The sequence below is a fragment of the Hippichthys cyanospilos genome, chromosome 14 (assembly GCF_059441005.1).
Source record: "Hippichthys cyanospilos isolate Australia breed blue-spotted pipefish chromosome 14, RoL_Hcya_1.0, whole genome shotgun sequence".
NCBI classification, from domain to species: Eukaryota; Metazoa; Chordata; class Actinopteri; order Syngnathiformes; family Syngnathidae; genus Hippichthys; species Hippichthys cyanospilos.
This window is the reverse complement of record NC_142382.1, coordinates 12,712,396-12,738,489: the sequence shown is the minus strand read 5'-3', so window position 1 is coordinate 12,738,489 and position 26,094 is coordinate 12,712,396. Positions and strand designations below refer to the sequence as shown.

The following is a 26,094-nucleotide window of genomic DNA, read 5'->3' as shown; positions in this document are numbered from 1 at the left end:
TCATTTTCCATTGACATTTATTGTAATATTTAGACAAATACTTCCAGTAGTGTAGATGAAACATTTCAGATCGTTTAATATGTGAATTCTCAGAGCCTTCTGTGGGTGTACTGCAAAATTAGGCAACAAATAAACAAAAATAAAGGCACATTGCGCAAAATAGGGAAGGCATTGTTGAGTCAAACTCAAATAAAAGAACAGCAATCTGCAACATTTCCTTGGCAATGCACACCAGCAATATGGCAGAGGTTGTAACAAATATTGCTTGAAGTGGTTGATGACTTTGAGTTGTTGAGAACTTAGAAGAGAGCCATCACCAAGCCTGCAACAGGTGCGGCAGCACTGGCACCAGCTGTACCTAAAATGAGAGGTCGCATTTTAGAATTCGGAGCATGCCAAAGTAACACAATCGTATTTCCGCTGAAATTTTGCCATATAACAGCCATGAATTACACTGGGCCGTCCGCTATAGTGCGTTGAAGGCTGATTTATCCTTTTAATTTCTCCAGAACTTATCACTTGATTTTGACAAGAGGGGTACACTGGTCGCCAGCGCATAAATACATAAATAAATGAATAAACCATACATTATTGGCACCTTGAACAACCCCCAAGGATTTGTGTGTACCTGCTGCTGCTGCTGTGCCTGTCGCCACTCCTGCGTTAACCACAGCAGTCACCCCCACCGCAGCTGAGTAACCAATCGTGGCAATCGCAACAGGGGCAAAAATCAAAACCCCTCCTGGACAAAAGCAAGAAAACAAAAATGACAGTCACACACTCTAATACTGTGCTTCCCAGACAAGAAATTTCACAAAAAGTACACAGTACAATGTTTTAAAATTATTATTAGTTTCAGACACTTTGATGCACTTGATTGTTTTTTTTCTGTTGGGGGGGGGCATGGCAAAACATAATTGAGAAGCACTGTTAGGGTTAAAAATGCTTTGATTTACACCCCTTTATTTTAAATATGACATGATTTCAAATTGGTAACACAGAAAACACAAAAACATGAATGGTGATAAATGAGTCAGTAACTGTTGGTCTGTAAAATGTCAGAAATTTTTCCCCAGCACACCTGACGATCTCATGGGACACCGGAAGGGGTTCACTTTATTCACAAGAACATACCAGGATGTGAGAAGAGTAACATCAGAGAATTTGCATATGGAAATGAGATTTTTCAATCTCAGAGGATTTTTACCTGCTGCTCCCGCGGCGCCTGCAGCAACAGCCAGTGCTGTAACTGAGATAAAAAAAAAAAAAAAAAAAAGGTAAATTTTCATTCGGGTGTAAAATGCATTTTTGCAAAATAATCATTTGCCCTGCATGATTATTTGAATTGGGTCGCCACATTAGTACACACATTTGAAAGTACTTAGATTGATCGGCGGTTAAAAATGCGAACATTTGGAGGATAAAACAATTGATACATACGTCTCGCTCCACTTTCATGTCCATTTCAATAACACGCACTTGTATACAAAAACGTAATTTGTGCAAAAGATAAGCCAAATTTGTGACAAACTATTTTTGATACAGTACCACCACTTCTGATAACACATCCCTGAATTCCGGGAAAAGCACTTATCATAATTATTTCATGTAAAACTACCGGCACGTGCAGCCTATTAGGTCAGAGGCACCAAGCAACGCTGACAGACATGACGCAGTTTTAATTCGGTACACGATCTCATCATGGCAGTAAGAGTTTAAGATTGTCATTAATAACTCAATCGAGCCATTGTTCAATACTTAACATCTCGAATGGACTATCACTTGTAATGTGATGTAATTATTATTTTTTTGCCATTTACTACTAAACTTCGAATAAATACATTCCTAATATAGACGAAAGAGTGACCATTACTTACGAAATCCCATTTTGTTGTAATTGTTTCCACCGCTAAGACTACGTAACGGATCGTCTTCGTATAACTGAGAGCAAACGCACTGGAGTGAGGTAAAAACCTTTACAGGAAAGCTGGTCTGATTGGTCAGAATCATAGCATATCATTGGCTTGGAGGACTGTCATTCAGTGAGTCCATAAAATTGAAAGAAGGCGGGATATAAAGGGGTGAACCGGACCTTCTCTCTCCCGGTTTGACCCATTTACATGCACAAGTTTAACAGTTCGAGCCAAACATGCTAGTGATTGGTTGCTAGGGATCGATGTTACAATCGGTCGCAGTCGCCGTTATCGGGAGGCGCATGGTCACATGTCAGACGTGCGCATGCGCGTCTTCGGAGGCTGGCATGGCGTCTATTTGCATTTATCCCTGGATGAGCTGAAGGCTGATATCGTCACATAACTAACTCCTTCTATCGTTTTCTCTCGAAGCACATGTTTTTGCAGACTGACACGGGAAGCTCGATGTCGGTGGCGAACGCGAAACTGAGTGTCCTGACGCCGGTGAGAATCGTACTGCCACACAAAATAATTATGTCTCAATCGCGATTATCTTCAATTTTTACTGGAGTCGTTATCTGATAATACAATGCGAACCTCGTCATTTCCCACCGTCAAGTGGTTTGATCTCTCCATCTCAGGTGATCCCATACACAGGCTCTATACCTGGAGGACTGCAGCCCGGAGAGATCATCATCATCCAAGGGACTGTACCTTCAAATGCTGACAGGTGAGCTGTGATCAACAACTACAGCATTGCGTTAAGATGCTTGCATTATTACTCTTATGTGACTTATCACTTCCTAACTTATGTTTACGTCACATTTCTTTGTTGGAATTTTGTGAAGTTGCCATTGAGAGCGTTTAACTGAATGTCCATTTGTTTAGTAACAACACACACACACACACACACACACACACACACACACATACACACACACACACACATACACACACACACATTATATATATATATATATATATATATATATATATATATATATATATATATATAAAGGAAAAGTTCTGTTATTCGTGTTTATAACAGATTTTCTTTTTGAACACGTTTTTAATTGTATTTCATAGCTATTCTGTACATTAGCACTTTTAACAGAAACATATATGATGATATTTGTATATATTGATATTTGTTTTTCAGTTTTTCAAAAGTCACTTTTGCCCCTTAAACTATATAAGCAATCCTCTCAGTAATTTCTTCCACTTTACTGCCCCTGAAAAGCAACCTTTGATGCTGCCTACTTTCAGCAGCTGGGGATAAGTTCCGCGAGAAAAAACAAAGGATCACTATTTGGATTTGTGAAGAGCAAATAAATACTGTTTAAATGTATTTTGATAGATGTGTAACACCTTGGCACAAATTGTCTCAGGTTTCAGATTGACCTGTCCTGCGGCGGCAGTACCAGGCCACCTTCTGATGTGGCTTTGCGCTTTAGCCCTCGCTTTAAGGGCTCGCCTTGCGTGCGATGCAACTCCCTGCTGCAAGAGAGCTGGGGCCAAGAGGAGACGTTGCAGCAGCTACCCTATAAACGCGGGGCCCCGTTCGAGACCGTCATCATGGTACATGAGGATGCCTTCAAGGTAAGAGATGCCACAGATGCACAAATCAAATGTTCGTCGGTGAAGCACATTTCTGTTCTTTGACATTGCATTTTATTTATTTATTCATCGTTGCCAATAGGTGGCAGTAAACGGAGCTCACCTACTGGAATACAAACATAGAATCCCGCTAAACAGGATCAACACATTTTCGGTGTCTGGGAAGGTCCAGGTGCAGACTATAGGCTACATCCCAAACTCTGTGAGTTTTTTCTTGTCATTGCATTCCTGCAATTTGTATTCGATGTGAATAAAGTTGCTTTTTGTCATTCTCAGGCCATATATTCAGAGTCTGGTGACTTGGTGAGTTTCTCCTTTCGCACAAACAGAACCATTCTTCCAAATAGCACACATTTGCTACTGAAAGTTGAAGCTCGGAGTTGAAAAAAGCCTTTACAGTTGTCAGGTTTGCGCTATTCCAAAAACACAGGAACATTTTTCATCTTATAAATAATTGCAAAACTCTTGAATTTGAAATACTCACTCAATGCACCAAACAGCAGACAAGTATATGAGCGTAATGCATACGTTGAACCATTTCATGATGGATTTGACTACTCAAAATGGGAACGACTGCATTTTGACTCAAGTTGCAGAGCACAGACTTCACTATTACAAATACTGAAGACTGTGTGCAGGGGATACAAGTTTTTTTTCCTGACCTAAACTCTGGATCGACTTAAAGCCCAAAACATCCGAACAAAACACCTAATAGGTGTAATGTCCAGGTTCCCCCAATACTGTCCATGTAGTGCAAGATGATCAAGACTTGTCCTACTGCCCTCAGAGCCTCCCTTACAAAGGCAGTATACTGAAAGGCCTGAGCCCTGGGCAACACGTAACCATCAAAGGACAGATCAGCAGGTATCCTCACAGGTAGGTAACCAATAAACGATGTGGAGCTTCGTCACAGAACGCAAAAGCTTCCTTCACAAGTCTTCCCCTGGCCGCTTGAGTAAATTTCAGCTCCAAACGTCTTGTAGTGTCACAGTGAACCTCTGCAACAGCAGGACCAAGACCATTGCTCTTCACTTGAACCCTCGCATGAAATCCAGTACATTCATCAGAAACTCCTACCTGAATGAATGCTGGGGTCAGGAGGAGCGGGAATTGCTCTTTTTCCCCTTTTCTCCTGGAGAATATTTTGAGGTAAACTGCACCTGCTTATTTCCTTCCTTAAGAAAAGGCTTGCACTTGATGAGTGTGTCCTTTGTCGTCAGATTGTCCTCCTCTGCCAGGCGCATCAGTTCAAACTGGCGGTGAACGGCTTGCACTTGTTTGACTTCAGACATCGGGTTCAGGACTTGAGCACAATCGACCTGCTGGAGATAATGGGAGACCTCGAGCTCATGGACGTCCAGTTGTGGTGATCCTGATAGCTGCTGCCCTTGGGATTTGTTTCACACTTGGTTGTCAGAACCATTATGATTTTTTTTCTTTGTGCTGATGTGACTTCACTTTTTTTATTTTGTCGTTATTGGCATCGTTAGCTTCTTTTTATCCTTGTCACAAGAATGTTGAAAAATGAAGTGCGTGAGGCAGTGACAAACTAATCATGCCTTCCTTGCTCGTTTTAAGGGTTACTCAACACCCCTGCACAAATCTTATCCCAGCATTGTAGTAGTGATATTCCAAGTCCCAACTTGCTAAGATGGCAAGGTGACAACTTTGGAATCACCAAGTGATGTCTCTGTTCATCCAATGTGAGGACAATGAGGGTGATAACCAAATCGTTTATCCTGGTGTTAGATCTGACCATTGTCTCACACAGATGGATTCTTTTTCAACAACCATGCAGAAATGTAAACAATGACAAATGACATGTAGACAGTATTCATAGACACCCATTTATAATTTAGGGAGGGGGGTTGATTCGGGGTGGAGTATCAAGTATTAAGTAAGATAGTGTGTATAGCAAAGGTTTTGTCTTGCCATGCCAAGTTAAGAATGTTAAAATCTATAAGCATTGCCTTTACAGTAAAATGCTTTATGATTACGGTTTAACTTGTGAATCTCAAAGTGATGAGGTGATCATGTATAATTTATTTTTTTACATGTTTAATTCTCCTATATTTTGGTGAAGGAGTGTAATGTATAGTTGATGGAATTTTTAACCAAATCTGTGCTCAGTCTTGACAAAATGCTACTACTACTAAAAATAAAAAAAGACATGACTACAATGATTTTATGTTGCTCGTTTTCTTTTGCATGTTTTGCAGAATCCTTGGTAGACTGAAGCCCCACTGTCCGATTGACAAGGATAATGCCTGGTATCATTGGCACTGACCAAGGGGAATTCATTCAACAGTATGTTTACTTTTGCTAATTGCAGTAGTGTGGAACAGTTATACAGTACTGCGGGGATTTAAAATATACCTTCACTTTGAATCACCGTTGTTTTACACATTCATTCATTTCTGTACGAAAGAAAATGAACACATTTTTTTTAACTCCTGAAGTTGACCACATTTAATATTTAATATTAATATGGATTGAATCATAAATGTATCCAGCATTAAGATATAAAAAAATGCGAAAACTCCCCTTTTTTTTTTTTAACTAAAAATGCATTAAGTTTTATGGACACAGGTAACTTGATTTTTGCATTGGTAAAATATGGATGAAACTGTCCAGTTTCTCGCAAACGGTTCATCAAACTGCACCGCCTCGTTAGGCCACAAGGTGACAGACGAGTTCTACCACAGACAACTGGCTCGGCTGAAGAAAATGGAAACGCATTTACAGCACTAATAGAAACTGTTGCTGGCGGCACATCATGCCATCGTTTTTTTGGATGTTGACTCGATGAAAAGGACAATATCCTCCATGACGTGCACTAATCCCCACATTAGCTGGCTGTCAACAAGACATTACTTTAAAGTGGAATGTTCTAACAGCACAGATCAGAAACAAATACCATTTGACATCTGATAAAAAGTATGATTTATTTATATCCACAGGAAATATATTTTTAATAACCTTGGTACAATACAACTGTCATCCCACCCCCAACATAAAAAAGTAGAATGATATGCAATAAGGTGACATCAGACATTACAAATGCTGAGTGTAGATGGGTAACCCATCCTCCGAAAAAAAAAAAAAAAAAAATCCAAAAGGGTATCAGGTAAATAAACGTAAAGCTTGTTTTATGCTTGATGCATGTCTGTTTTGCTGACCCGATATTCTCCTAGAGTCCATATTGGGGGTAGTCAAGTACATCTACAGCTTATGTTTTTCTTAAACTATCAAAATTTATGCAAAAAAAAAAAAAAGTAAATGTAAACGAAAGTGGATCAGAGAGCAGAAAACCAGTTGTTTACAACAGCTGTTGCTTGACTGCTATATATTTCCACGTGGGACTGTCTGCACAGGTGCAAACTTTTGCAGGCTTCACGTCATGCAGAAAATTAGGGTTATGTGAATGCCGCACGGACAGGTGTGATTATTGAAATGACATAATTCTGTTGCAGGGCCTTCACAGACCCATGCGTCAAGCATAAAACAAACTGAAGACTTGTCTCATGTGGGGGACAGAAATTTAGATTTTCACCCAAAATGTCATTAAAAAAGGGACATCTTTTGCCTGAAATATCTGAGACTAACAGACACATGGAACGGTGGGGAGGAGGAGATATTTTCCCATCAAGTTCAAAAGGGAGCGAGAAAAGTGTGTCAACACAGCAGCAAGGTTTGGCAAGATGTTGGCTGTGGTGGCTTGCTCTCACCTGGGTTGTGTTCAGGTCCTTTCTCAGCGTTTGACTTCCAATCATGGCATTGGTTGGAACCCGAAAGCCAAGGCGAGCGCTCCTTTGTCAAAAAGTGGCACGTTTTTGGGGCTGGATACACGTCTTTCAGTTTTCAGACCGAGCTGAGCTTAACCAGCCCCCTGACGGAGTCCTCGTGCAACGAGTCTTGGCTGGCCGGATTGTAAAAGCCGGCCTGCACTGTGTGGCTGTGACCCAGGGGGCTGTTGCAGGGAAGCATACCCGGAGGCGAGGGCAGGTCCTCCGGCGTGAGAAAGTGGTGGTGTGCGACCTGGTCCTGCAGGGGACAGCCGTGGTTGTGCGAGTGGCCGTGCGCGTGAATGGGCAGGATGTCGGTGGACTCCTGGCGGCTAAGGTTGGCCGTGGAGGTCGGGGGCGTGGGCTGCCCGAGGGGGAGCGAAGCGCAAGGGCCACCCAGCCCGAGCGAGGTGCGGCTCGGGAGGGATCCCCCGTTTTCGGAGGAGGCCGTCATGATGACTGGCTCGCTGCTCTGCTGCTGGAGGAGAGGCGTGGCAGCGGCCTGCAAAACGAATTTAGTGCTCTGAATGCACTGGTCTTGGTCGCACTGAAAATCCGAGGAGCGGGCGAAGGAGAAAACAGGAACATGGAGGTGGTGGCGGATAAGGCAGAAGCAAGACGAAATAGATGATTGGAGAGAGAGAGGGGGGGGGGGGGGGGGAGAAAAGGATTTTAGTACCCTCATTAGAATGCCAGGCCCCCAAAGAACCTGTAAAAGCCCCAGTGGGTAAAGTTGTTAAGGCATTCTCACATTCACCCGGTGACTGAGTTTGCGAAAAAATTCCGGTAAATTCGAGGGAATTTTCTGGTAGATTTTCATGAAAAGACGGGGAATTTGGAAAATATTAAAGATGAAACATTTCCATGGAAATTAATTGTAAACATGATGAAAAGATATAATATTCAAGCAGCAATGTCAACATTTGGTTTTGCCCAAAGCAGTCACCTGTGCTTCCTAAGCCCACATGCAAAGGAAGTACGATACTTATTTTTTTTTTCACACCACTTAAGTGGCAGGCAACACATGGCAACCAATTCTGGCTTGCAGAAAAAGAATAAATAAAAAATTAAGCCACGGCAAAGACAAGGCTCCAACGTAACCTGCCCTAACAGGCTGTTTATTTATTTCTTTTTTTAACTATAACAAATACCTTCCCAGCGATATTGCAGCTCCCATTTCGAGCCATCCTTCAATTTGGTAAACTCCCGGTTTAGACCTATGAATTCCCATCAAGTGTTTGCCATTAAAACTTGCCGGGATTTGGCAACCTTAGCAGTGAGTAAGCAGCTAAGAAGTCCAGTTCCAGATGGAAGTATCAGACAAGAAAAGTAAATAAAAGACTGAGAAAATATGTTTGGCTATCTCACCTGTTTGTCTCTGGCTCATTGACCTAAAAGACGAGATTGCAGATGTTTAACTGGAAGGGCATGGTCGCAGATATTGTAGATACTCCGCACCTATGCTGTTTCTACCCAGTTTTATTTTGGCTATGCCGGCGCACCACTGCCAGCTTAGATTTAAAAATGCCTCATTCGCATGCATAAATGCCAGCTGTGTGTGATACATTAGGCCATATCAACAGCACAGCGCAGATATTTTAAAGTAGTGAGAATGTATGTACATGTTACTTCTTTGTTTTTGTTGTTTGTTTGTTTGTTAGAGTTTTGAGTATACTTGTGACATCAGCATGAGCTTGATCGATTTTGGAATAAGTTCAGGTTTGTTATATAATCAAATGTGGAAAAAGTCAAGCACTGTTAATACTTTCCAGATGCACAGTATGTTACAGGGATGTGGCGCGAACATAGAAAAGGATGTTACTATGACAACCGCTTATGAGAATTCATTGTGGTTCCAGAGATGTCACAGACATGTCAAAAGTTTTTTGTTGTCAAAATGCAAAATAAACCCCCAAAACAAAACCCATCTGCCACTTTCACACTTTGATACTGCTGACTGGTGCCCATCATCACATCATCTGAAAAATGTTTCCAAGAAAATAATGAGGGAAAAACTATTCTTACTGGCTAAATGATCCCTGCGCTGACTGATGAATTCACAGCCTGAGCTTAGATGCGTCAGAAAAGCAGTTGATTATAGTAATTAAATATATATGTCTATAGAATTTACACAATCAGAATTTTTGGGGCCGAACACAATCGGAAATAAGCAATAACTGATCGAGTCTATCACGGGAAGAAAAAATATGTCTGTTCAAATAACTCGTGTATTTACTGCACATACTTCTATGCGCTTTATAGAGCATAAACAAAAATGTTTTCATAATATGTATAACATAGAATTGCAATGGTTAAACAATATTTGCCATGCCCAAAAGTGACAGAGATGCACAGGTAAAAACATCAATTACCTATTTGTGAAAGTTCAATTAGGTAAAGCAAAAACAATTTGAGACACAATTAATGGATTAATGGACTAGCTGAGTGAAAATTCATTGCATGGCAATTTAAAAAAAAAAAACAATTACATCCCTGATTGTGCTCTATGTCACGGAATTTAGCAATGTTTATTTTTCCACTATTAAAGCAGGCCAAGGTAGCAAGCAAATAAGCATGAGCCAGGAAAATGCTTTAACAAAGTTTAAGATCATTTCACACTTAATAATAGAATTTAAGAGTCATGCGTCTTTAATTACATGACTGTGCATCCACGATAAACAAACATCATTAACTCATTTTCTAAAGCCTACCACCACTAGGTTATCTGTAAGCAATGATCAATATCAATATGTATTTTCATGTCCTATCTGTTCCTTTTCAACAATTGTGACAAAAGCAGCAAATGAACATCTTCTTACCATGTGGCTTTGTTGAGACTGTGTTGACCCATACACAGTGATGCCATTAGTTGGCGGTGCTAGCTGTGGCGCGTCTGGCTGAATGAAGCCACGTCGGTCGATGAGACTACAGGGAGAAAGGAGCAAGGTATTATTCTTTTACATTCATTCTTTGATATTACAACATAAACATGTCTAAATACATTACTTCAAACATTCAAAATTCCCTTGATATTTAAGGTTGCAAATCGTAGTTACGAGTTAAGCTTAATTGGCTTCAGGATTAAGAGAAAATTTGAAAATGTCATCCTTGGAACTAAAAGGTTTGAGAACACCTGATTTAAAAGAAAGGCGCATATTGATATAGTGAGTGAGTATTGGAGTTAAGGCCTCAATAAAGAAACAAGTGCGGCAGATTCTCCCCGGCGGGCGTGTGTTTAAGGTTGTGAAGGGAAGCATTGCTTGCATAGTCTGAGGCTGGGTTCAAACATTCCTTCCTTGCTGGTGTCTCAAACAGTAAAATCTCTGTGGCCAGCCATGAATATGTGGCCAGAAGCCAGCCACCTACACCACCAAGGTGGGATGAATCATGCCTTTTCAGGGTAAAGCAGAAAACAGCAAAGAATGGCATCAAGATACCTTGTACTCCCTTGTTCTTTAGTTTCTTGTGAATGCAGGAAAATATATATGTTTATGTTCTCAATTACCAACTGTGTGTGTTTATGAGAAGTTTAATGTGTAGCCCCGTGGCTAAATGTATTTTCAATGTGACTATAGACAATAAGAGGAGTTAGCGAGGTGGTTAAAACCACTTTTTTTTTTTTTTTTTTACCTTATATAATTATTAGGGATCCAAATGAACTGAATTGACCTAAAATGGCAGATGTTTTCAGCAGAAAGACAAAACCGAAGCAATATAACCGAAAAGGGATGCTGTGATGATGCAAAAACCAGCAAGAGTCTGTATGAATTTCACATGAGCACACAGGAGGAGAGGGACCTCACTTTGAAGGTAACTACTGTATAGTGTTTCAGTACATCGAGAAAAGAGCACTGCCAACTTGCTGAGCCAAAATGACCTACCGAGGAAGATGAAAAACATCATGTGTTGCGAAGGCCAAAATCAAAATAAAGACGCTGAATGGCTGACGATGCAATACACTAACATTTCCTGTGTAGCTGTGGTAGCAGAGTGGCTAGCAAGAGTCCTCGCTCCATTTTTATACCGTCATACCACAGTGACCAACATCAGCGCATCTTCATTAAAAAAAATCATAATTCAATAGCTGATTAAGGGAGGCTAAGAAATGCTAGTCAAATTACACTGCTAATCCTTTGATACGGCACAAGTCTCCAGCTTTATCGATAGCTGCTAACTATGTCAATGTATTATACGTTAATTACAGCAAATACCTAAACAATGTGGGCTTCCTATCGCTCTATTAAAGGTGGCAAATCAAGAAAAATGATTGTGGAATTGGTATTTAGGTAATTAGGTACTTTGACATTCTACTTAACAATTGGTCTATCTGCACTTATGTTTACAATACCAAATCAAGTGTTTTGGTTTTCAGCCAAGCATATGCAATTTTTGGTGCATCCCTAATATCGATGGATGCTATGGAATGGCATGATGTGCGAAAATCACATGTATGCAAAAATGTAACGGAAGTACAGGAGTGTAAAATGCAGAACAAGTAGAGTCAGGAACTCGTTCTTTCCTCCTGCCATCAGACTACTCAACAGCCACTAGAAGCACAATACAGCTGATATCACTCTCATACATCTCATTCAGCTGTGACTATGCCAAGACCATTCATCTTATTTCAGAATTTTTGTACTATTTTTACTGCTCCTTTTGCACACCACTTGTAAATATCTGTGTCTAACCAATCATGCACACATCTGAATCTCCATCCCGCACATTATTGTAGGTATCTGTACAGAATCGACCCACTTACGGTTCATACCTGTGCTCTGTTACTTCTTTGCTGTTTACACCTTTGCTCTTCGTCTTAACTTATTTCATACTACATTTGTGTCGACAGCAAAGTAAAGATTTTCATTGTACAGAGAAACTTGTTTCTATACTGTGCACATGACAATAAACACTTTGAAGTTGGCTTGAAAGTATCCATGGCATATGTGTCTAAGTGTATTATTTTGAAATCACATGAAAAGCGTCAGTGTGAGATCGGATCACTCTTTCAGACTTTGATCTGAGATTTGTCAAGGATGTGCTTGAAATCCATTCAGCTCTCGCAGTCTTAGTGGCTATGTAGGGCAAAAAGGCTAGAGGCAGTTCAAGCCAAAGCAGCTCGTCACATCTGTTCTATTTTGGCAGTTCCAGAGAATTGAACACCCCCTTCCCTGAGTGTGGCATGTATGGATAATCCTGGGACAGTTATGATGAATGTTCAGTGATAGACATCATACCTTGGTGGCAGAGGTCCACACAGCGCTGCACAGCAATTGGTGACTATGTTGCCATGGCTGTATGGATTATAGTTGTCCTTCCCTCTTTTAGAAGACCAGGAACCTTTTATCTGGTGGAGACATCAATCACAGCTCTAGATGGCTTAGAGATCATGTGTTTGGAGTGTCTAGACTTACAGTTTGCGTCTAGCCTGGGTCGAACTTTGCCAGACATTAAGAGGGCAAGTTGCCATCAAATACTGAATATGAATGCATACGTTTCTCATAATGCAAGAAGTGCTTACAGTTTTTCATTTTCAGTTGAGTCTATATTATGAAGAAAAAATTTGTGGAAAAGCAAGACCATAATTACAATTGCAACTTCCACAACCACTTGTACTTCAAGAACATCACCCATACACATACTGAACTGAGCAGACAAATATATATAGGGCTGCAACTACACAATTTCCTGAGTAAACTAGTGCTCGATTAATCTAATCTAAAACTAATCATCTAGTTTGTTGTTTAATCGATGAATGAGATTTTTTTTTTTTAAAGTTTTAATTTCCATACTGGTGAAAAAGTTTTCTTTTTTTTTTTTCCAAATGACAGTGCAAAAACATTTTACTTGGTTGCGGGTTTGTCCTGTAATGTCAAAAAATATGCAAAAATCAGAAATGCTGATTATTATTTTCCAAAGAAAAAGCAGGTGTTTGTAAATGTTTTATTTTGATTCAACACAATGACATTCTGTATGCTTTCATACAGCACTAAAGAAATCTGATGATATTTCAAGTTGAGAAACGGAAATCATTATTTAAAAAAAATAATGTATAGTCAACTGCTGATGCTAAATCAGTCGTATGGACGCAATGTATATTTTGTACTTACGTCTTCGTTGGTAGTCTGGTTGGAGCTGATAAGGTATGTATGGAAGCCTGAAAGGCCAACAATAGACCACACAGAGAAAAAACACACCACCACCTCCAACACGGTGACACTTTGCAGTCAAGGAAGAATTCTTTCGTTGCTCAGTTGATGATGAACACACTAACCACACAAACAGAATAGACAATGAAGCACGGGCGCACATAGGAACTAATGGCAATAACTAGCTAACATACTGACCTATTGCCTAGGGGCAGTTGTTCTTTTGCCAATACATCTTTTCTGCCACTTCGCTTTACAAGGATTTCTGATCATTGTTCATTTGCTCTGCTCCACATATCTGTCTTAAGCTTATGAATACAGTAAATACCTTCTTGCCTTGCAACTGACCTACAATATCACTTAGTAAATCTTAGCATAGTGCATTCTGTAATCCCTCAAAGAGATCAACAAAGTGGCAAAAGAAAAAAACAGACAAATCCCTGCAGGCCTCTTTGGGCATACCGTCACATGATCTGCTCATAAAACGGCACCCATCGGTCTGCAAAGTCTTTAGATAAATCTTGTTGGCTGCCTCTTTTTCACACAAAGCCTACCCCAAAGCACTGTTCTCTTCTGAAGGACATAAAGCAACCGTACCCTCACTCATCCTGTGGAAAGGCCGGTCCTGATTGTATTGACTCCAGCATACATTTTATTCGAGTGTTGCCGAACAGGCCCATCTCAGCTTAGTCTGTCACTCATTTCTTTGCCAAACAAACTGTTATGGCGACCAGCCATTGAGAGGATAGCAGAAAAAGAGCTCTGGGCTCTCAGGCAGATTTCATCGTGGTTCATGTTCTTGGCTTTGGCTAAGATATGAATCTGCTGATGACATACTGCTATAAGAGGATGCGAATAGTGTCCCTTTATTTCACAGAGATATTTTGGAGAAAATAAATAAATAAAATGAGGCTGGTATTACTGCAAGTGGTAAAAATCATTATGATAAAAATTTACAGTCTTGACTCATGACAGACACCAAATCAGAAGGAAGAATAAAAGGGATTCTGTAAACTGGTGTAAACCTCTGCTAAATAATGAGCGTTCAGGCTAAGAATCCTGACCAAAAACCAACTTTCACTACATGCGCAGGTGCAAACATTCACCGCTCACTGAGATACAGGCAAACCTCAAGTTGCAGTGAAAGGATATCTGGCAGGGGTATCTTTAAGAGCATTTAGGAACCCACCTCGAAGAGAGCCTGAAAAAAAAAAGAGGAACATATTACATATATTGTGCTCAACATGGTACAGTACACGGAATGATTAAGCAGCTCAGAATGTCAAATGTTGGGTTGTACTGTAGACACATTTTTAAGTCCATTAGTGACATAGGGCAGCGGTTCTCAAATGGGTGAATGAGTGCACCTGGTGGTATGTGAATGTACAAAAGTGGTACGTCAAATATTTGTAAGGGCGCGGCAGGAGCTGTGCATGTTTCTTTTCAAATTAAAGTCAAATCAATTGGAACACAGAGCAACTTGCTAAATTAAGTCATAGGTACTTCTTTGCAAAACATCATATGACATTATTTTGTTGTTAAGTTTTATACAAATGGGGACTGTCATGAGTGAAGCAATTTTTCAGCAGATGAGCCAGAAAATAAACAGATGATGTTTGATATAACATCTCTCGAAGTTGCTAAATAAAAAGTTCAATCAACCAGACACGGATGCCACAAATGCCTGTTTTATGTCTTTTTTTCCCCCCATCTAAAAAGGCTTTACTCTAGTTGTATCTACTTGCCTGAAAAAAAATATTGCACACCTTTCAGAAAAGATTAAGAACCACTGATTTCAGGAATGATTCCTAATTACTAACAAATGTCTGTGTGCACATACGAGAGGATTGAGAAGTAAATTCCTTTTTTAAAATACTTATAATTAACTTGTGTTGCAATATTTTTTTTCTTTTTTATGTACGTTCCATGATGTATGACAATTACATCTACGTTCTTGTTTACTTGTCAGATGGATTCTTTTATTTGGAATTTGAATGCCTATAATAGTGGCTGGACCTCTAACCCTACGTTATGGAGTTCCGAGACGCGTAGTTCAAGTGTAAAGACGGTGGAGGACTCTTAAAGAACGACATGCTCAAGTTGGTGCTAAGACAATTAAGAACTGTCATGAAAAATTCATTGCCACAGGATCAGTGTCTAAGATTTAAAGAAGCTGGGCATATTATAAGTAGGGTCAGATGTCCAGCCACTTTGGTAGACTTTAAAAATTCAAACAAAATATTCCCTCTGAAACCAAACAAGGACTTAGATTTGATTGACATACATCATGGAACATACTTAAAAAAAGAGAAAAAATAACATGTGAATAAATGTTTTAAAACAGTTTTAAAACGGGGAGTTCCTTTTCAATCATCTTGTACATACGTACATATACATTATTTATTTCGCCCATGAGTGCATTTGTGTGTTTTACTCACTACGTAAAATGATGTGTGTGATGACAAAGGCAAAGATGAATATGGTAAGGAAGGACAGCGAAAGGATGAACATGTAGAAGAAGCGGTAGTTCCTCCTTCCCACGCAGTTCCCCACCCAGGGACAGTGATGGTCAAAACGCTCTGTGTGGATAGGCAAAGAGGAAAATAATTAATCCAGGCCAGTTTTGGGCTTCCCACACACAAAAGATTTGGGGGATTTTAGTCTAGGATACCAGTCTACTACTTTCTCAATTATTAGCGCTTTGTGTATTGGGGAAAACAGCCTTTCGCACAGCCACCTCAGTAGAAATCTTTAAATCCCGACTAAAAACACATTTATACAAGCAAGCATTTAGTTAATGGGTCTGTCTGGAGCTTTCATCTTCTTTTCCCTGCCCCCTTCTCCCGGCTCGGCGAGGTGGCTGGATGGCGAGAGATGATTTGAACGCCCTGCGATAAGCGACCATTGCTGGTTATGAGATCGACCGCATGTGGCGGGGGTTTTATTTTGTTTTGTTTGTTCCTGCCCAATGGTTTCGCCTGCTGTCAAGACATCTTTGCACTGGACGTTTACTGCCTAATATGGCACAATATGTTTCTGTAATCTGCATTGTGTATCTGTATTTGTCTGTATTTGGTACACGCAACATCCACTTCAACCTGTTGAGCCTGGAAGGGGGCTTCTCCCACCTGTGGTCCCTTCTGAAGGTTTCTGATTTTCCCCAAATTGGGGTTTTTGAGTTTTTTCTTCCCCTTCTGGGAGCTTTGAGCAGAGGATGCTGTTGTATACTTGTGACGTAAAGAAGTCTCTGTACGACTTCTTTTTTTGCAAAAGGAGTCTCATTATGACCTCTTTTCACCTGTGAAGCTCGGTGAGACTTCGTGATTCAGGGATACATGAATAAAATTTCATTTGATTTGCCCTTGTCTCTTCTGAATGAAATTGTAGAAGTGTACTCTTAGGATTAAATATTTATTTTAAAAAATATAAATAAAAAAATAAACAAAACAACTCCAAAACAAAGTCTGCATACAATGACCAACTAATTTGTAACTACACTAAAACTTCACTTTGAATCCTCTTTTCCTTTGCGTTGCCAAATTACTTTGTCCAAAAATGACTTTCATCAGGCCAAAAAGGTCCTACAAATAGGGGTTAAAAATGCAGCATGTATATCAAATATGTTTGGTATGCAATTTAAAAAAGAAAAAAAAAATCTGTATACACACCTCTGGCCACTCAATTATGTTGCAATACAGAATTGATACAAAGCACATTTTCACATTTTATAAATGACTTACCGGTGGGTAAAAGGCTCACAACAACTTTTTTTTCTATGAAGAGCAATTTTGAGGAAAAGGTATTTAATTTTAGTTTGTAACAGGGAAAAATGTTTTCCTAAAAAAACAAAAAACTAAATAACAATGAGCTGAATGTAGACTTGCAGTTGACAACTATTTCATCAATTGAGTATCATTCAGATTTCTTTTTTTTAAAGAAAGATTGTGTGTTCAAATAAACTAAATTTGTACTCAATGCATTTCATCCAAGAATAATACAATTTGATCTTTTTTGACAATTATCAATTGTTTACCCAGAGCAAACTGTATTTAATTTTGTTAAAACATATTCAGTGGGTACATGTTTGAATTTATCACCCTGGTTTCTTCAGAGCATGCAACATCCCAGTGGGAATCCACATCTGTGCAAAATGTGGGGGAAAGTGAACTGTCCCACAGGGTCCAGGGCAAAGTACACACACAATTTGCAAAAGCGACAATTATGCACAGTACACTATGCTCATAGCAAAAAATAGCAGTGGTGCAAAATGAGTGAACGCGTGACCGGGACTCAACGACGGCTTGTAGATATTAGGAGGGCATGTAAAAGAGTGCAAAAAGGAGATGTTATTAAAGTTAAGAGTGTTGATACAGAGATAATTTGGAATCTGAGAATGAATAGGAATCGTTCCTAGCAGCTTGCTATCTATTTCAGTGCTAAAAGGGGGATTCTAAGGAGAACATTATCATAATTTTTTTTATCTTGGAGGGGACAGAAATATAAGGTCTGTTGTAAGTAAAAACTGCTCTCCTAATGAACAAATTCTCTAGTTGGAAGTTTCCAAGCCTTTTTACTGTGGCAATAAGTATTTATTTGGTGACAGTACTAAATGTTTGTGTAACTTATTACTAAGAGCTGACAAAACAGTTTTGTGATCAGCAGACCTTTTTTTGTCTTTAGTCATCAATGTCTGTTTGAAATGAGTAAGAGCACAAGATGAGGGTCACAGATGACAAAAGGTCATAAAAACCTAATCTTAAAACTGTTCAGCGGTCATTAAGATTTCAACTCAAGTGTGAATAAAAACACTTAAACCAGCATTTATTTGCACACACACGCACACACTGATTTTTTATTTTTTTTTAATGTATGACATAAACAAGTGCATAAAAAGTGCAAGTGCTCTAATTAGTTCCTGCTCTCAAACCTCATGTCGTCTTCTACAAGCAGTGGGGAGGCCCCATCAATAGTGTCTGCTTATTAAAATTTAAAAGCTTATTGCGTCACTGATATTTACTGAATGTTGTTGCGGTGACCGCCTGCAGAATGATAAAAAATAATAAAAGTACATGCTAATAGCGAGAACAAAACCTGAAAATTACACTCAATGGATTTCATATATTTCAAAATATTTTATGTTGATTCAGTTGTTTACCGACACAGGTACAAGTCAAATGGAGTAAAGAAAATAACATTTAATTGTGTGAAGGTGGAACCTTCACACATATGTTATTGTGCTCGGCCATTTTCTTTATTATTATTATTATTATTCTTATTCTGCCTGTTTTTCGACGGATTTCAGCTCATTCCCAGTTTATCCGATTGACACCGTTCCAATTTCACATTATTCCAGTAAAGCGCCCGAAGGGCGTTTCCATTTTTGGAATTCCAAGTATTCACAGTTTTCCCAGAATTCCCGGTTTTCCACCCCAAAAAGTCCCATTGACTAACATTGGGTCATATTTTGTTTCATTATTACAGCTCTCCCTTTTCATATTTTCAATATTTAACTTATTCATCTCGTTATAGGGATCCTTCCTATCATTCCAGTAATTAATACATTCCAATATTTTCCCATAATTCCATATTTTTCATCCTTCAAATATTCATAATTCATTTCCAATGGGAGGGCTTCCCATTCATTCCCAATGGGAGATTAAACATTTCACATTTTGAGCTTTCCTATTTCATATTCATAACATTTAACTCATACATTTCGCCTGTTGGCTCATTCCCACTATTGTAACAATTAATAATTTTCAATATTTTCCCATAATTACATATTTTTCATGTATAACAATTCATAATTCATTCCCAGTGGCGGACTTAACATTTTTTATTTAAAGCTTCTCCACTTCACACTCACATTAATCAGTTAATACATTCCCCAATTTGAATACTACTCATATTCACACCTTCCAGTAATTCATAACTATTTTCATATTTTTACCCATAATTCCTCATTCCCATTTTCCTCATCCAAAACTTTGTAACCTTCTATCTTGGCCATTCCTGCTCCGATTCCCACCGTTCCAACTTTAATGGATTCCCCCAATTCCCACCATTTCATTTGTGTATCCCCTTTCCTCTTCCCATGATTCAAAAATTACCCACAATTCCACTTTATCAGTTTTTCCCCTCTATCTTTTCCATTCTTTATCCGATTCTGACCATTCCAACTTTAATCAATTCCCCCAATGCCCGCCACTCCATTTTTACCCACAATTCAAAAATTACCCATAATTCCACTTTTTCAGTTTTTCCCTTCTATCTTTGCCATTCTTCATCCGATTCTGACCGTTCCAACTTTCATCAATTCCCCCGATGCCCGCCACTCCATTTTTACCCACAATTCAAAAATTACCCATAATTCCACTTTTTCAGTTTTTCCCTTCTATCTTTGCCATTCTTCATCCAATTGCGACCGTTCCAACTTGAATCAATTCCCCCAATTCCCGCCATTACATGGTGGTATCTATTTTCTTCTTACCTGAATTAAAAAATTACCCACAATTCCACTTTTTCAGTTTTTCCCTTCTATCTTTTCCATTCTTCATCCGATTGTGACCGTTCCAACATTAATCAATTCCCCTGATGCCCGCCACTCCATTTTTACCCACAATTCAAAAATTACCCACAATTCCACTTTTTCAGTTTTTCCCTTCTATCTTTTCCATTCTTCATCCGATTGTGACCGTTCCAACATTAATCAATTCCCCTGATGCCCGCCACTCCATTTTTACCCACAATTCAAAAATTACCCATAATTCCACTTTTTCAGTTTTTCCCTTCTATCTTCACCATTCTTCATCCGATTTTTACCGTTCTAACTTTAATCCATTCTCCCAATGCCCGCCACTCCATTTTTACTCACAATTCAAAAATTTCCCACAATTCCACTTTTTCAGTTTTTCCCTTCTACCTTTGCCATTCTTCATCCGATTGCGACCGTTCCAAGTTTAATCGATTCATCCAATTCCCCCCATTCAATGGTAGTTTGAATTTTCTTCTTTCCAGAGTTCAAAAATTACCCACAATTCCACTTTTTTAGTTTATCACTTTTATCTTTGTCATTCTTCATCCGATTCGGACCGTTCCAACTTTAATCAATTCCCCCAATTCCCACCATTCCACATCATTCAACACCTTTGCCTTCAGAGGTTACACCTTCACACGCAATTTCTTCAGAAATTGCAAATATTCTAGTTGTGTGAAGGTGGAACCTTCACACATATGTTATTGTGCTCGGCCATTTTCTTTATTGTGTGAAGGTGGAACCTTCACACATATGTTATTGTGCTCGGCCATTTTCTTTATTATTATTATTATTATTCTTATTCTGCCTGTTTTTCGACGGATTTCAGCTCATTCCCAGTTTATCCGATTCACACCGTTCCAATTTCACATTATTCCAGTTAAGCGCCCGAAGGGCGTTTCCATTTTTGGAATTCCAAGTATTCACAGTTTTCCCAGAATTCCCGGTTTTCCACCCCAAAAAGTCCCATTGACTTACATTGGGTCATTTTTTGTTTCATTATTACAGCTCTCCCTTTTCATATTTTCAATATTTAACTTATTCATCTCGTTATAGGGATCCTTCCTATCATTCCAGTAATTAATACATTCCAATATTTTCCCATAATTCCATATTTTTCATCCTTCAAATATTCATAATTCATTTCCAATGGGAGGGCTTCCCATTCATTCCCAATGGGAGATTAAACATTTTACATTTTGAGCTTTCCTATTTCATATTCATAACATTTATCTCATACATTTCGCCTTATGGCTCATTCCCACCATTGTAACAGTTAATAATTATTAATATTTTCCCATAATTCAATATTTTTCATTTATAACAATTCATAATTCATTCCCAGTGGTGGATTTAACATTTTTTACTTGAAGCTTCTCCACTTCACACTCACATTAATCAGTTAATACATTCCCCAATATCAATACTACTCATATTCACACCTTCCAGTAATTCATAACTATTTTCATATTTTTACCCATAATTCCTCATTCCCATTTTCCTCATCCAAAACTTTGTAACCTTCTATCTTGGCCATTCCTGCTCCGATTCCCACCGTTGCAACTTTAATGGATTCCCCCAATTCCCACCATTTCATTTGTGTATCCCCTTTCCTCTTCCCATGATTCAAAAATTACCCACAATTCCACTTTATCAGTTTTTCCCCTCTATCTTTTCCATTCTTTATCCGATTCTGACCATTCCAACTTTAATCAATTCCCCCAATGCCCGCCACTCCATTTTTACCCACAATTCAAAAATTACCCATAATTCCACTTTTTCAGTTTTTCCCTTCTATCTTTGCCATTCTTCATCCGATTCTGACCGTTCCAACTTTCATCAATTCCCCCGATGCCCGCCACTCCATTTTTACCCACAATTCAAAAATTACCCATAATTCCACTTTTTCAGTTTTTCCCTTCTATCTTTGCCATTCTTCATCCAATTGCGACCGTTCCAACTTGAATCAATTCCCCCAATTCCCGCCATTACATGGTGGTATCTATTTTCTTCTTACCTGAATTAAAAAATTACCCACAATTCCACTTTTTCAGTTTTTCCCTTCTATCTTTTCCATTCTTCATCCGATTGTGACCGTTCCAACATTAATCAATTCCCCTGATGCCCGCCACTCCATTTTTACCCACAATTCAAAAATTACCCATAATTCCACTTTTTCAGTTTTTCCCTTCTATCTTTGCCATTCTTCATCCGATTCTGACCGTTCCAACTTTCATCAATTCCCCCGATGCCCGCCACTCCATTTTTACCCACAATTCAAAAATTACCCATAATTCCACTTTTTCAGTTTTTCCCTTCTATCTTTGCCATTCTTCATCCGATTCTGACCGTTCTAACTTTAATCCATTCTCCCAATGCCCGCCACTCCATTTTTACTCACAATTCAAAAATTTCCCACAATTCCACTTTTTCAGTTTTTCCCTTCTACCTTTGCCATTCTTCATCCGATTGCGACCGTTCCAAGTTTAATCGATTCATCCAATTCCCCCCATTCAATGGTAGTTTGAATTTTCTTCTTTCCAGAGTTCAAAAATTACCCACAATTCCACTTTTTTAGTTTATCACTTCTATCTTTGTCATTCTTCATCCGATTCGGACCGTTCCAACTTTAATCAATTCCCCCAATTCCCACCATTCCACATCATTCAACACCTTTGCCTTCAGAGGTTACACCTTCACACGCAATTTCTTCAGAAATTGCAAATATTCTAGTTTTAAGATAATTTGCTGGCAAATAAAACATTAACTTGTTCACTGCCATTGATGGCTATGACATCAAAGATCAATTTTTACTGGTCTGGCAGTGAATGAGTGAATCAATTACGTACTGTAATTAATTAATTTATTCTCCAAAGTGCTTATCCTCGCTCAGCCTTTGTTTTATGGGCAAGTGCGAGAGAGAATGTGGGCAGATGAAAGTACCGCATTTTCCGGACTATAAGGCGCACTGGTATATAAGCCACAGCAGCAAAATATGAGCAAAAAAGTTCTATTTGATAGTTGTTCCATAAATTGACACCTCGAAACGATACACACATTTGTTACTGGACTATAAGCCACAGGACTCAAAACATGAGGAAAAAGTCGCGGCTTATAGTCCGAAAAAGTCACTCCCAGTACTCTATGTTGGACAATGTTTGTTAAAAAGTAATCACGATATTATCGTGCAAGTCTGTCCATTCCTGTGAATGATAGTACAATAATATATATTGCATAAATCCCCAAATATCTTTTAATTTAGTGTGTGGGATGCTTTCATCTGAATGAATCTAGGATTAGCACAAGCTCTGTACAACTCTGAGAGAGGCAGTAAAAAAAATTGACCAATGACTGGATGAATGGCTGTAATCCGTTGATTTGATGTTCAATAAATTTTTGTTGGAGCAGTGTCTTAAGGTGCATGCCATTAGTCATGCAGTTCCTACTATATGTGTGGGCTATAATAAAGACCCAAATCGCTGACAGATTACTTTACTCACCCACACAATTATCACAGAGGCTGCAGTGAGAGGCACGTGGGGGTCTGAAGATTTTGCAAGTGAAACAGTACTTCAGCTTAACAGTTTGGCCATTGATGACTACTTCCTTGGTCCTGGGTGGTGGCCTGTAGCCTGTACTGCCATTCGCCACATCTTAATTGAAGAAAAGGAAAACACTGTAGGTTAATACAATTAGCAAATAGGCAACAGATGGATTGTAAAAGTCACACAAATACAGCAAGCCGAACTTACGGAAAAAAGTAAGTAGTATTTCTCAAGAATTTTAGCACAGGTGGGGCCTCTTTTTCCTCAGAAATAAATGATGGTTGAATCACAGAGGGGAGGGCGGGTGACTGGAATTACCCCCAGAAAAATGTGTATCTCTTGCCCTAGCAACTTGAGTTGACACACGGCTGTTCTGATTAGGGTATGTCCAATAAATAATAAAATGTTTCTGCATATCTCCTGCAAAGTGCTCATGCAGTGTTTGTTGCACTGAATGAGTATTTCTATAGATGTTTGAAAAGTCCTACTAGGTTGCTGAGAGGCATTGACAAGGGTGACACTCAGCAAACTAGACCAAGGGACAAATTAAGCTTGAATCATCATATTTACACCGGGCAATAGCCACAGCTAAGCAAATAGGATAGTGCATGGGTGTCTCTTTGAACGTTGTGTTTACAACCATTTCTGAGGGAAACGTATGATGTTTGTGCACCTTAATGTATGATGTTTGTGTAGGTGACATATGAATAGAAGAGCAAAGGCAGTCAGTACATTAAACTCCATTTGCAACAGAGTCTCTGGTGAGAAGATGGTAGCAATAACAAAAGGAAGAAGTTTAATCTGTATTTCCCATTTTAAGCAGGGGACAAAAACCTGGGGCGTATGTACAATGATGATGCAATGATGTACTGTACTTAACTGCTAATCACTCAAAAAATACGCATGTTACATCTGACAATGTGAACATTCAATTATTGTGAATTAATGGGCCATGTTTTTCACATCACATAGTGTGGTTTCCTCTTATGCTAGACAACTGGGGAAAAAATGTACACAGCATAAAACAGGCTTGCCATCTTTTGTCACACCTTCGATGCACATCAACCTGTCCATCAAGATAAACAACATTTGCTTGTACAAGCAAGCAAACTAACCAAGAGTGTGGTTATCAATGAAGTAGTTTCTTTTTTTTTTTTTTTTGCACACTTAAGCATTTCTTCACTCTAAACTGCCATGCATACAGGCCTATCAGTAAGAGACCGAATACTGTAGACTGGGAGGTGATGAAACAACACAGATGAGGATTCAATGTCAGCCAAACAACACTTGCCTGCTGGCAACAACAGGAAACTAATTGCTACCCACCTGTGCATGTAAAGGTGAGAAGGGAGGATTTGCACAAAGACTGACTATAATTCTTATGACAAACAAATCCCAATTCATTATGCTTAGCATGCTGTTTTTTTTTAGACTGCGCCTACCCCAAGTCATCTGTATCATGTTCAAATACAGGTAATACCTAGAATAAGCATTTTCCGAGTATGACCACGTGGTGCAACGTGAGAGGAAGGTCTTTATTTATTAATGATAATGGAGTCCTTGCATAACCATATGAAGTGATATTAGGGCTACACAGACTTAAATATTGGTTTCTGTCGAGAGACAGTGGCTGATGTTCTCAGAAGGCTTTATTCTTGTAGCATTAAGAACGTTGCTGAAATTTAGGTGGATTATTTACCGCTGATTAGCACCGGAAAATTCAAAAGAATTAATTGGACAGAGCCTGAGCCAAACGAAGTATAATTTTGTGATTGTCTTCTTTGAGGTCCTGCTGATTTTCAAACACTCGCTGCCAACATCCTTAATGGTTGAGCGCTAAGGCCCTTATCTCATGGAGTGCGAAGGGTAGCGATGCTGGTTTTGCGAACTTCTCTGATTATTGCTCATAGCGGGGTCGCCACTGTCAATAGTGACATTTAGATGTGGCTCTATCATTAATGATTGGGCAACACAGCTGTATGTCCTAAGAGGACACCACACATTCTCACGATCCCAAAACTGTACAAGACTAAAAGGGGGTTAAAAAAGCAGTAGTCACTTTTAAACAGGTCATTTCTTGTTGAAGCAAACAAGAAAAAGTGAATCACAGATACTATTAAAAAAAGACCATGTATTGGAGGGTGTGGGCAAAGCCATGACTATGGACTTGTTCGGACTTGTATCTTTCTAAGAAGCAAGGCCCTATTGGAGGTGAAAATGTTGCTACTGTTGTGTCATTATCAAATGTAATCAGTTGAACCGAAGGCGATCACAGCTTGATTATAATTTTGAGACATTGGGTTCTGCCATCTGCATAAAGTAGGGTGGCGGGCTACTGCTCAGCACACAAACCTTTACCTTACGATTGAGCTTACTTGTCGCTTGAGTCTCTCTACTGACAACAAAGTACAACACTTCTGTCATAATTGCCAGCTTTTTCAAACTCAATAGTACTGCAAACGCCATCCGAACTATCCAAGCAATAAATCAGGAAACGACCAACTTTAAATGGATTAATGGCTGCTATCAGAATTCAATTATGTATGAGTCTCT

At 39.1% G+C, this 26,094-nt stretch overlaps 3 protein-coding genes across 5 annotated transcripts in view; 1 reads left to right on the top strand and 2 right to left on the bottom strand.

The window, feature by feature from the left end:
* On the bottom strand, positions 1-2,024 carry LOC148413035 (uncharacterized). The gene is made up of 4 exons (XM_088433604.1): positions 1,878-2,024; positions 1,208-1,249; positions 629-742; positions 1-358 (listed from the first exon to the last, which is right to left on the bottom strand). Exons 1-4 carry the CDS (start codon positions 2,008-2,010, stop codon positions 300-302), a joined length of 348 nt encoding a protein of 115 aa, XP_088289730.1. The 5' UTR covers positions 2,011-2,024; the 3' UTR covers positions 1-299.
* A 56-nt stretch (positions 2,025-2,080) lies between these two features.
* lgals8a (galectin 8a) lies at positions 2,081-5,710 on the top strand. Its single transcript, XM_088433603.1, has 8 exons — positions 2,081-2,417; positions 2,555-2,643; positions 3,302-3,512; positions 3,613-3,732; positions 3,807-3,833; positions 4,318-4,406; positions 4,514-4,679; positions 4,751-5,710. The coding sequence occupies exons 1-8, from the start codon at positions 2,349-2,351 to the stop codon at positions 4,898-4,900; spliced, it is 921 nt and encodes a 306-aa protein (XP_088289729.1). The 5' UTR covers positions 2,081-2,348; the 3' UTR covers positions 4,901-5,710.
* Positions 5,711-6,449: 739 nt separating this feature from the next.
* zdhhc14 (zDHHC palmitoyltransferase 14) overlaps positions 6,450-26,094 on the bottom strand; it is a 31,910-nt gene continuing 12,265 nt past the window's right edge. For 2 of the 3 annotated variants that reach the window (XM_088433593.1, XM_088433592.1), the window contains exons 4-10: positions 23,497-23,649; positions 15,900-16,040; positions 14,614-14,662; positions 13,423-13,525; positions 12,550-12,659; positions 10,135-10,240; positions 6,450-7,862 (exon numbers count right to left, since the gene is read on the bottom strand). In XM_088433593.1, coding sequence (XP_088289719.1) covers positions 7,392-7,862; positions 10,135-10,240; positions 12,550-12,659; positions 13,423-13,525; positions 14,614-14,662; positions 15,900-16,040; positions 23,497-23,649 — 1,133 coding nt within the window. In that variant the 3' untranslated portion in view covers positions 6,450-7,391. The remainder of the gene's footprint in view (positions 7,863-10,134; positions 10,241-12,549; positions 12,660-13,422; positions 13,526-14,613; positions 14,663-15,899; positions 16,041-23,496; positions 23,650-26,094) is intronic. The other variant, XM_088433594.1, reaches the window with a different exon arrangement.

Excerpts from the sequence above, each read along its gene's own strand:
- LOC148413035 (XM_088433604.1), bottom strand. The coding sequence starts at position 2,010 with ATGATTCTGACCAATCAGACCAGCTTTCCTGTAAAGGTTTTTACCTCA. Across the intron at positions 1,250-1,877 it reads TTACAACAAAATGGGATTTC|TTACAGCACTGGCTGTTGCT; the intron begins GTAAGTAATGGT and ends TTTTTATCTCAG. Across the intron at positions 743-1,207 it reads AGGCGCCGCGGGAGCAGCAG|GAGGGGTTTTGATTTTTGCC; the intron begins GTAAAAATCCTC and ends GCTTTTGTCCAG.
- lgals8a (XM_088433603.1), top strand. The coding sequence starts at position 2,349 with ATGTTTTTGCAGACTGACACGGGAAGCTCGATGTCGGTGGCGAACGCG. Across the intron at positions 4,407-4,513 it reads ATCAGCAGGTATCCTCACAG|TGTCACAGTGAACCTCTGCA; the intron begins GTAGGTAACCAA and ends AACGTCTTGTAG. Across the intron at positions 4,680-4,750 it reads CTCCTGGAGAATATTTTGAG|ATTGTCCTCCTCTGCCAGGC; the intron begins GTAAACTGCACC and ends CTTTGTCGTCAG.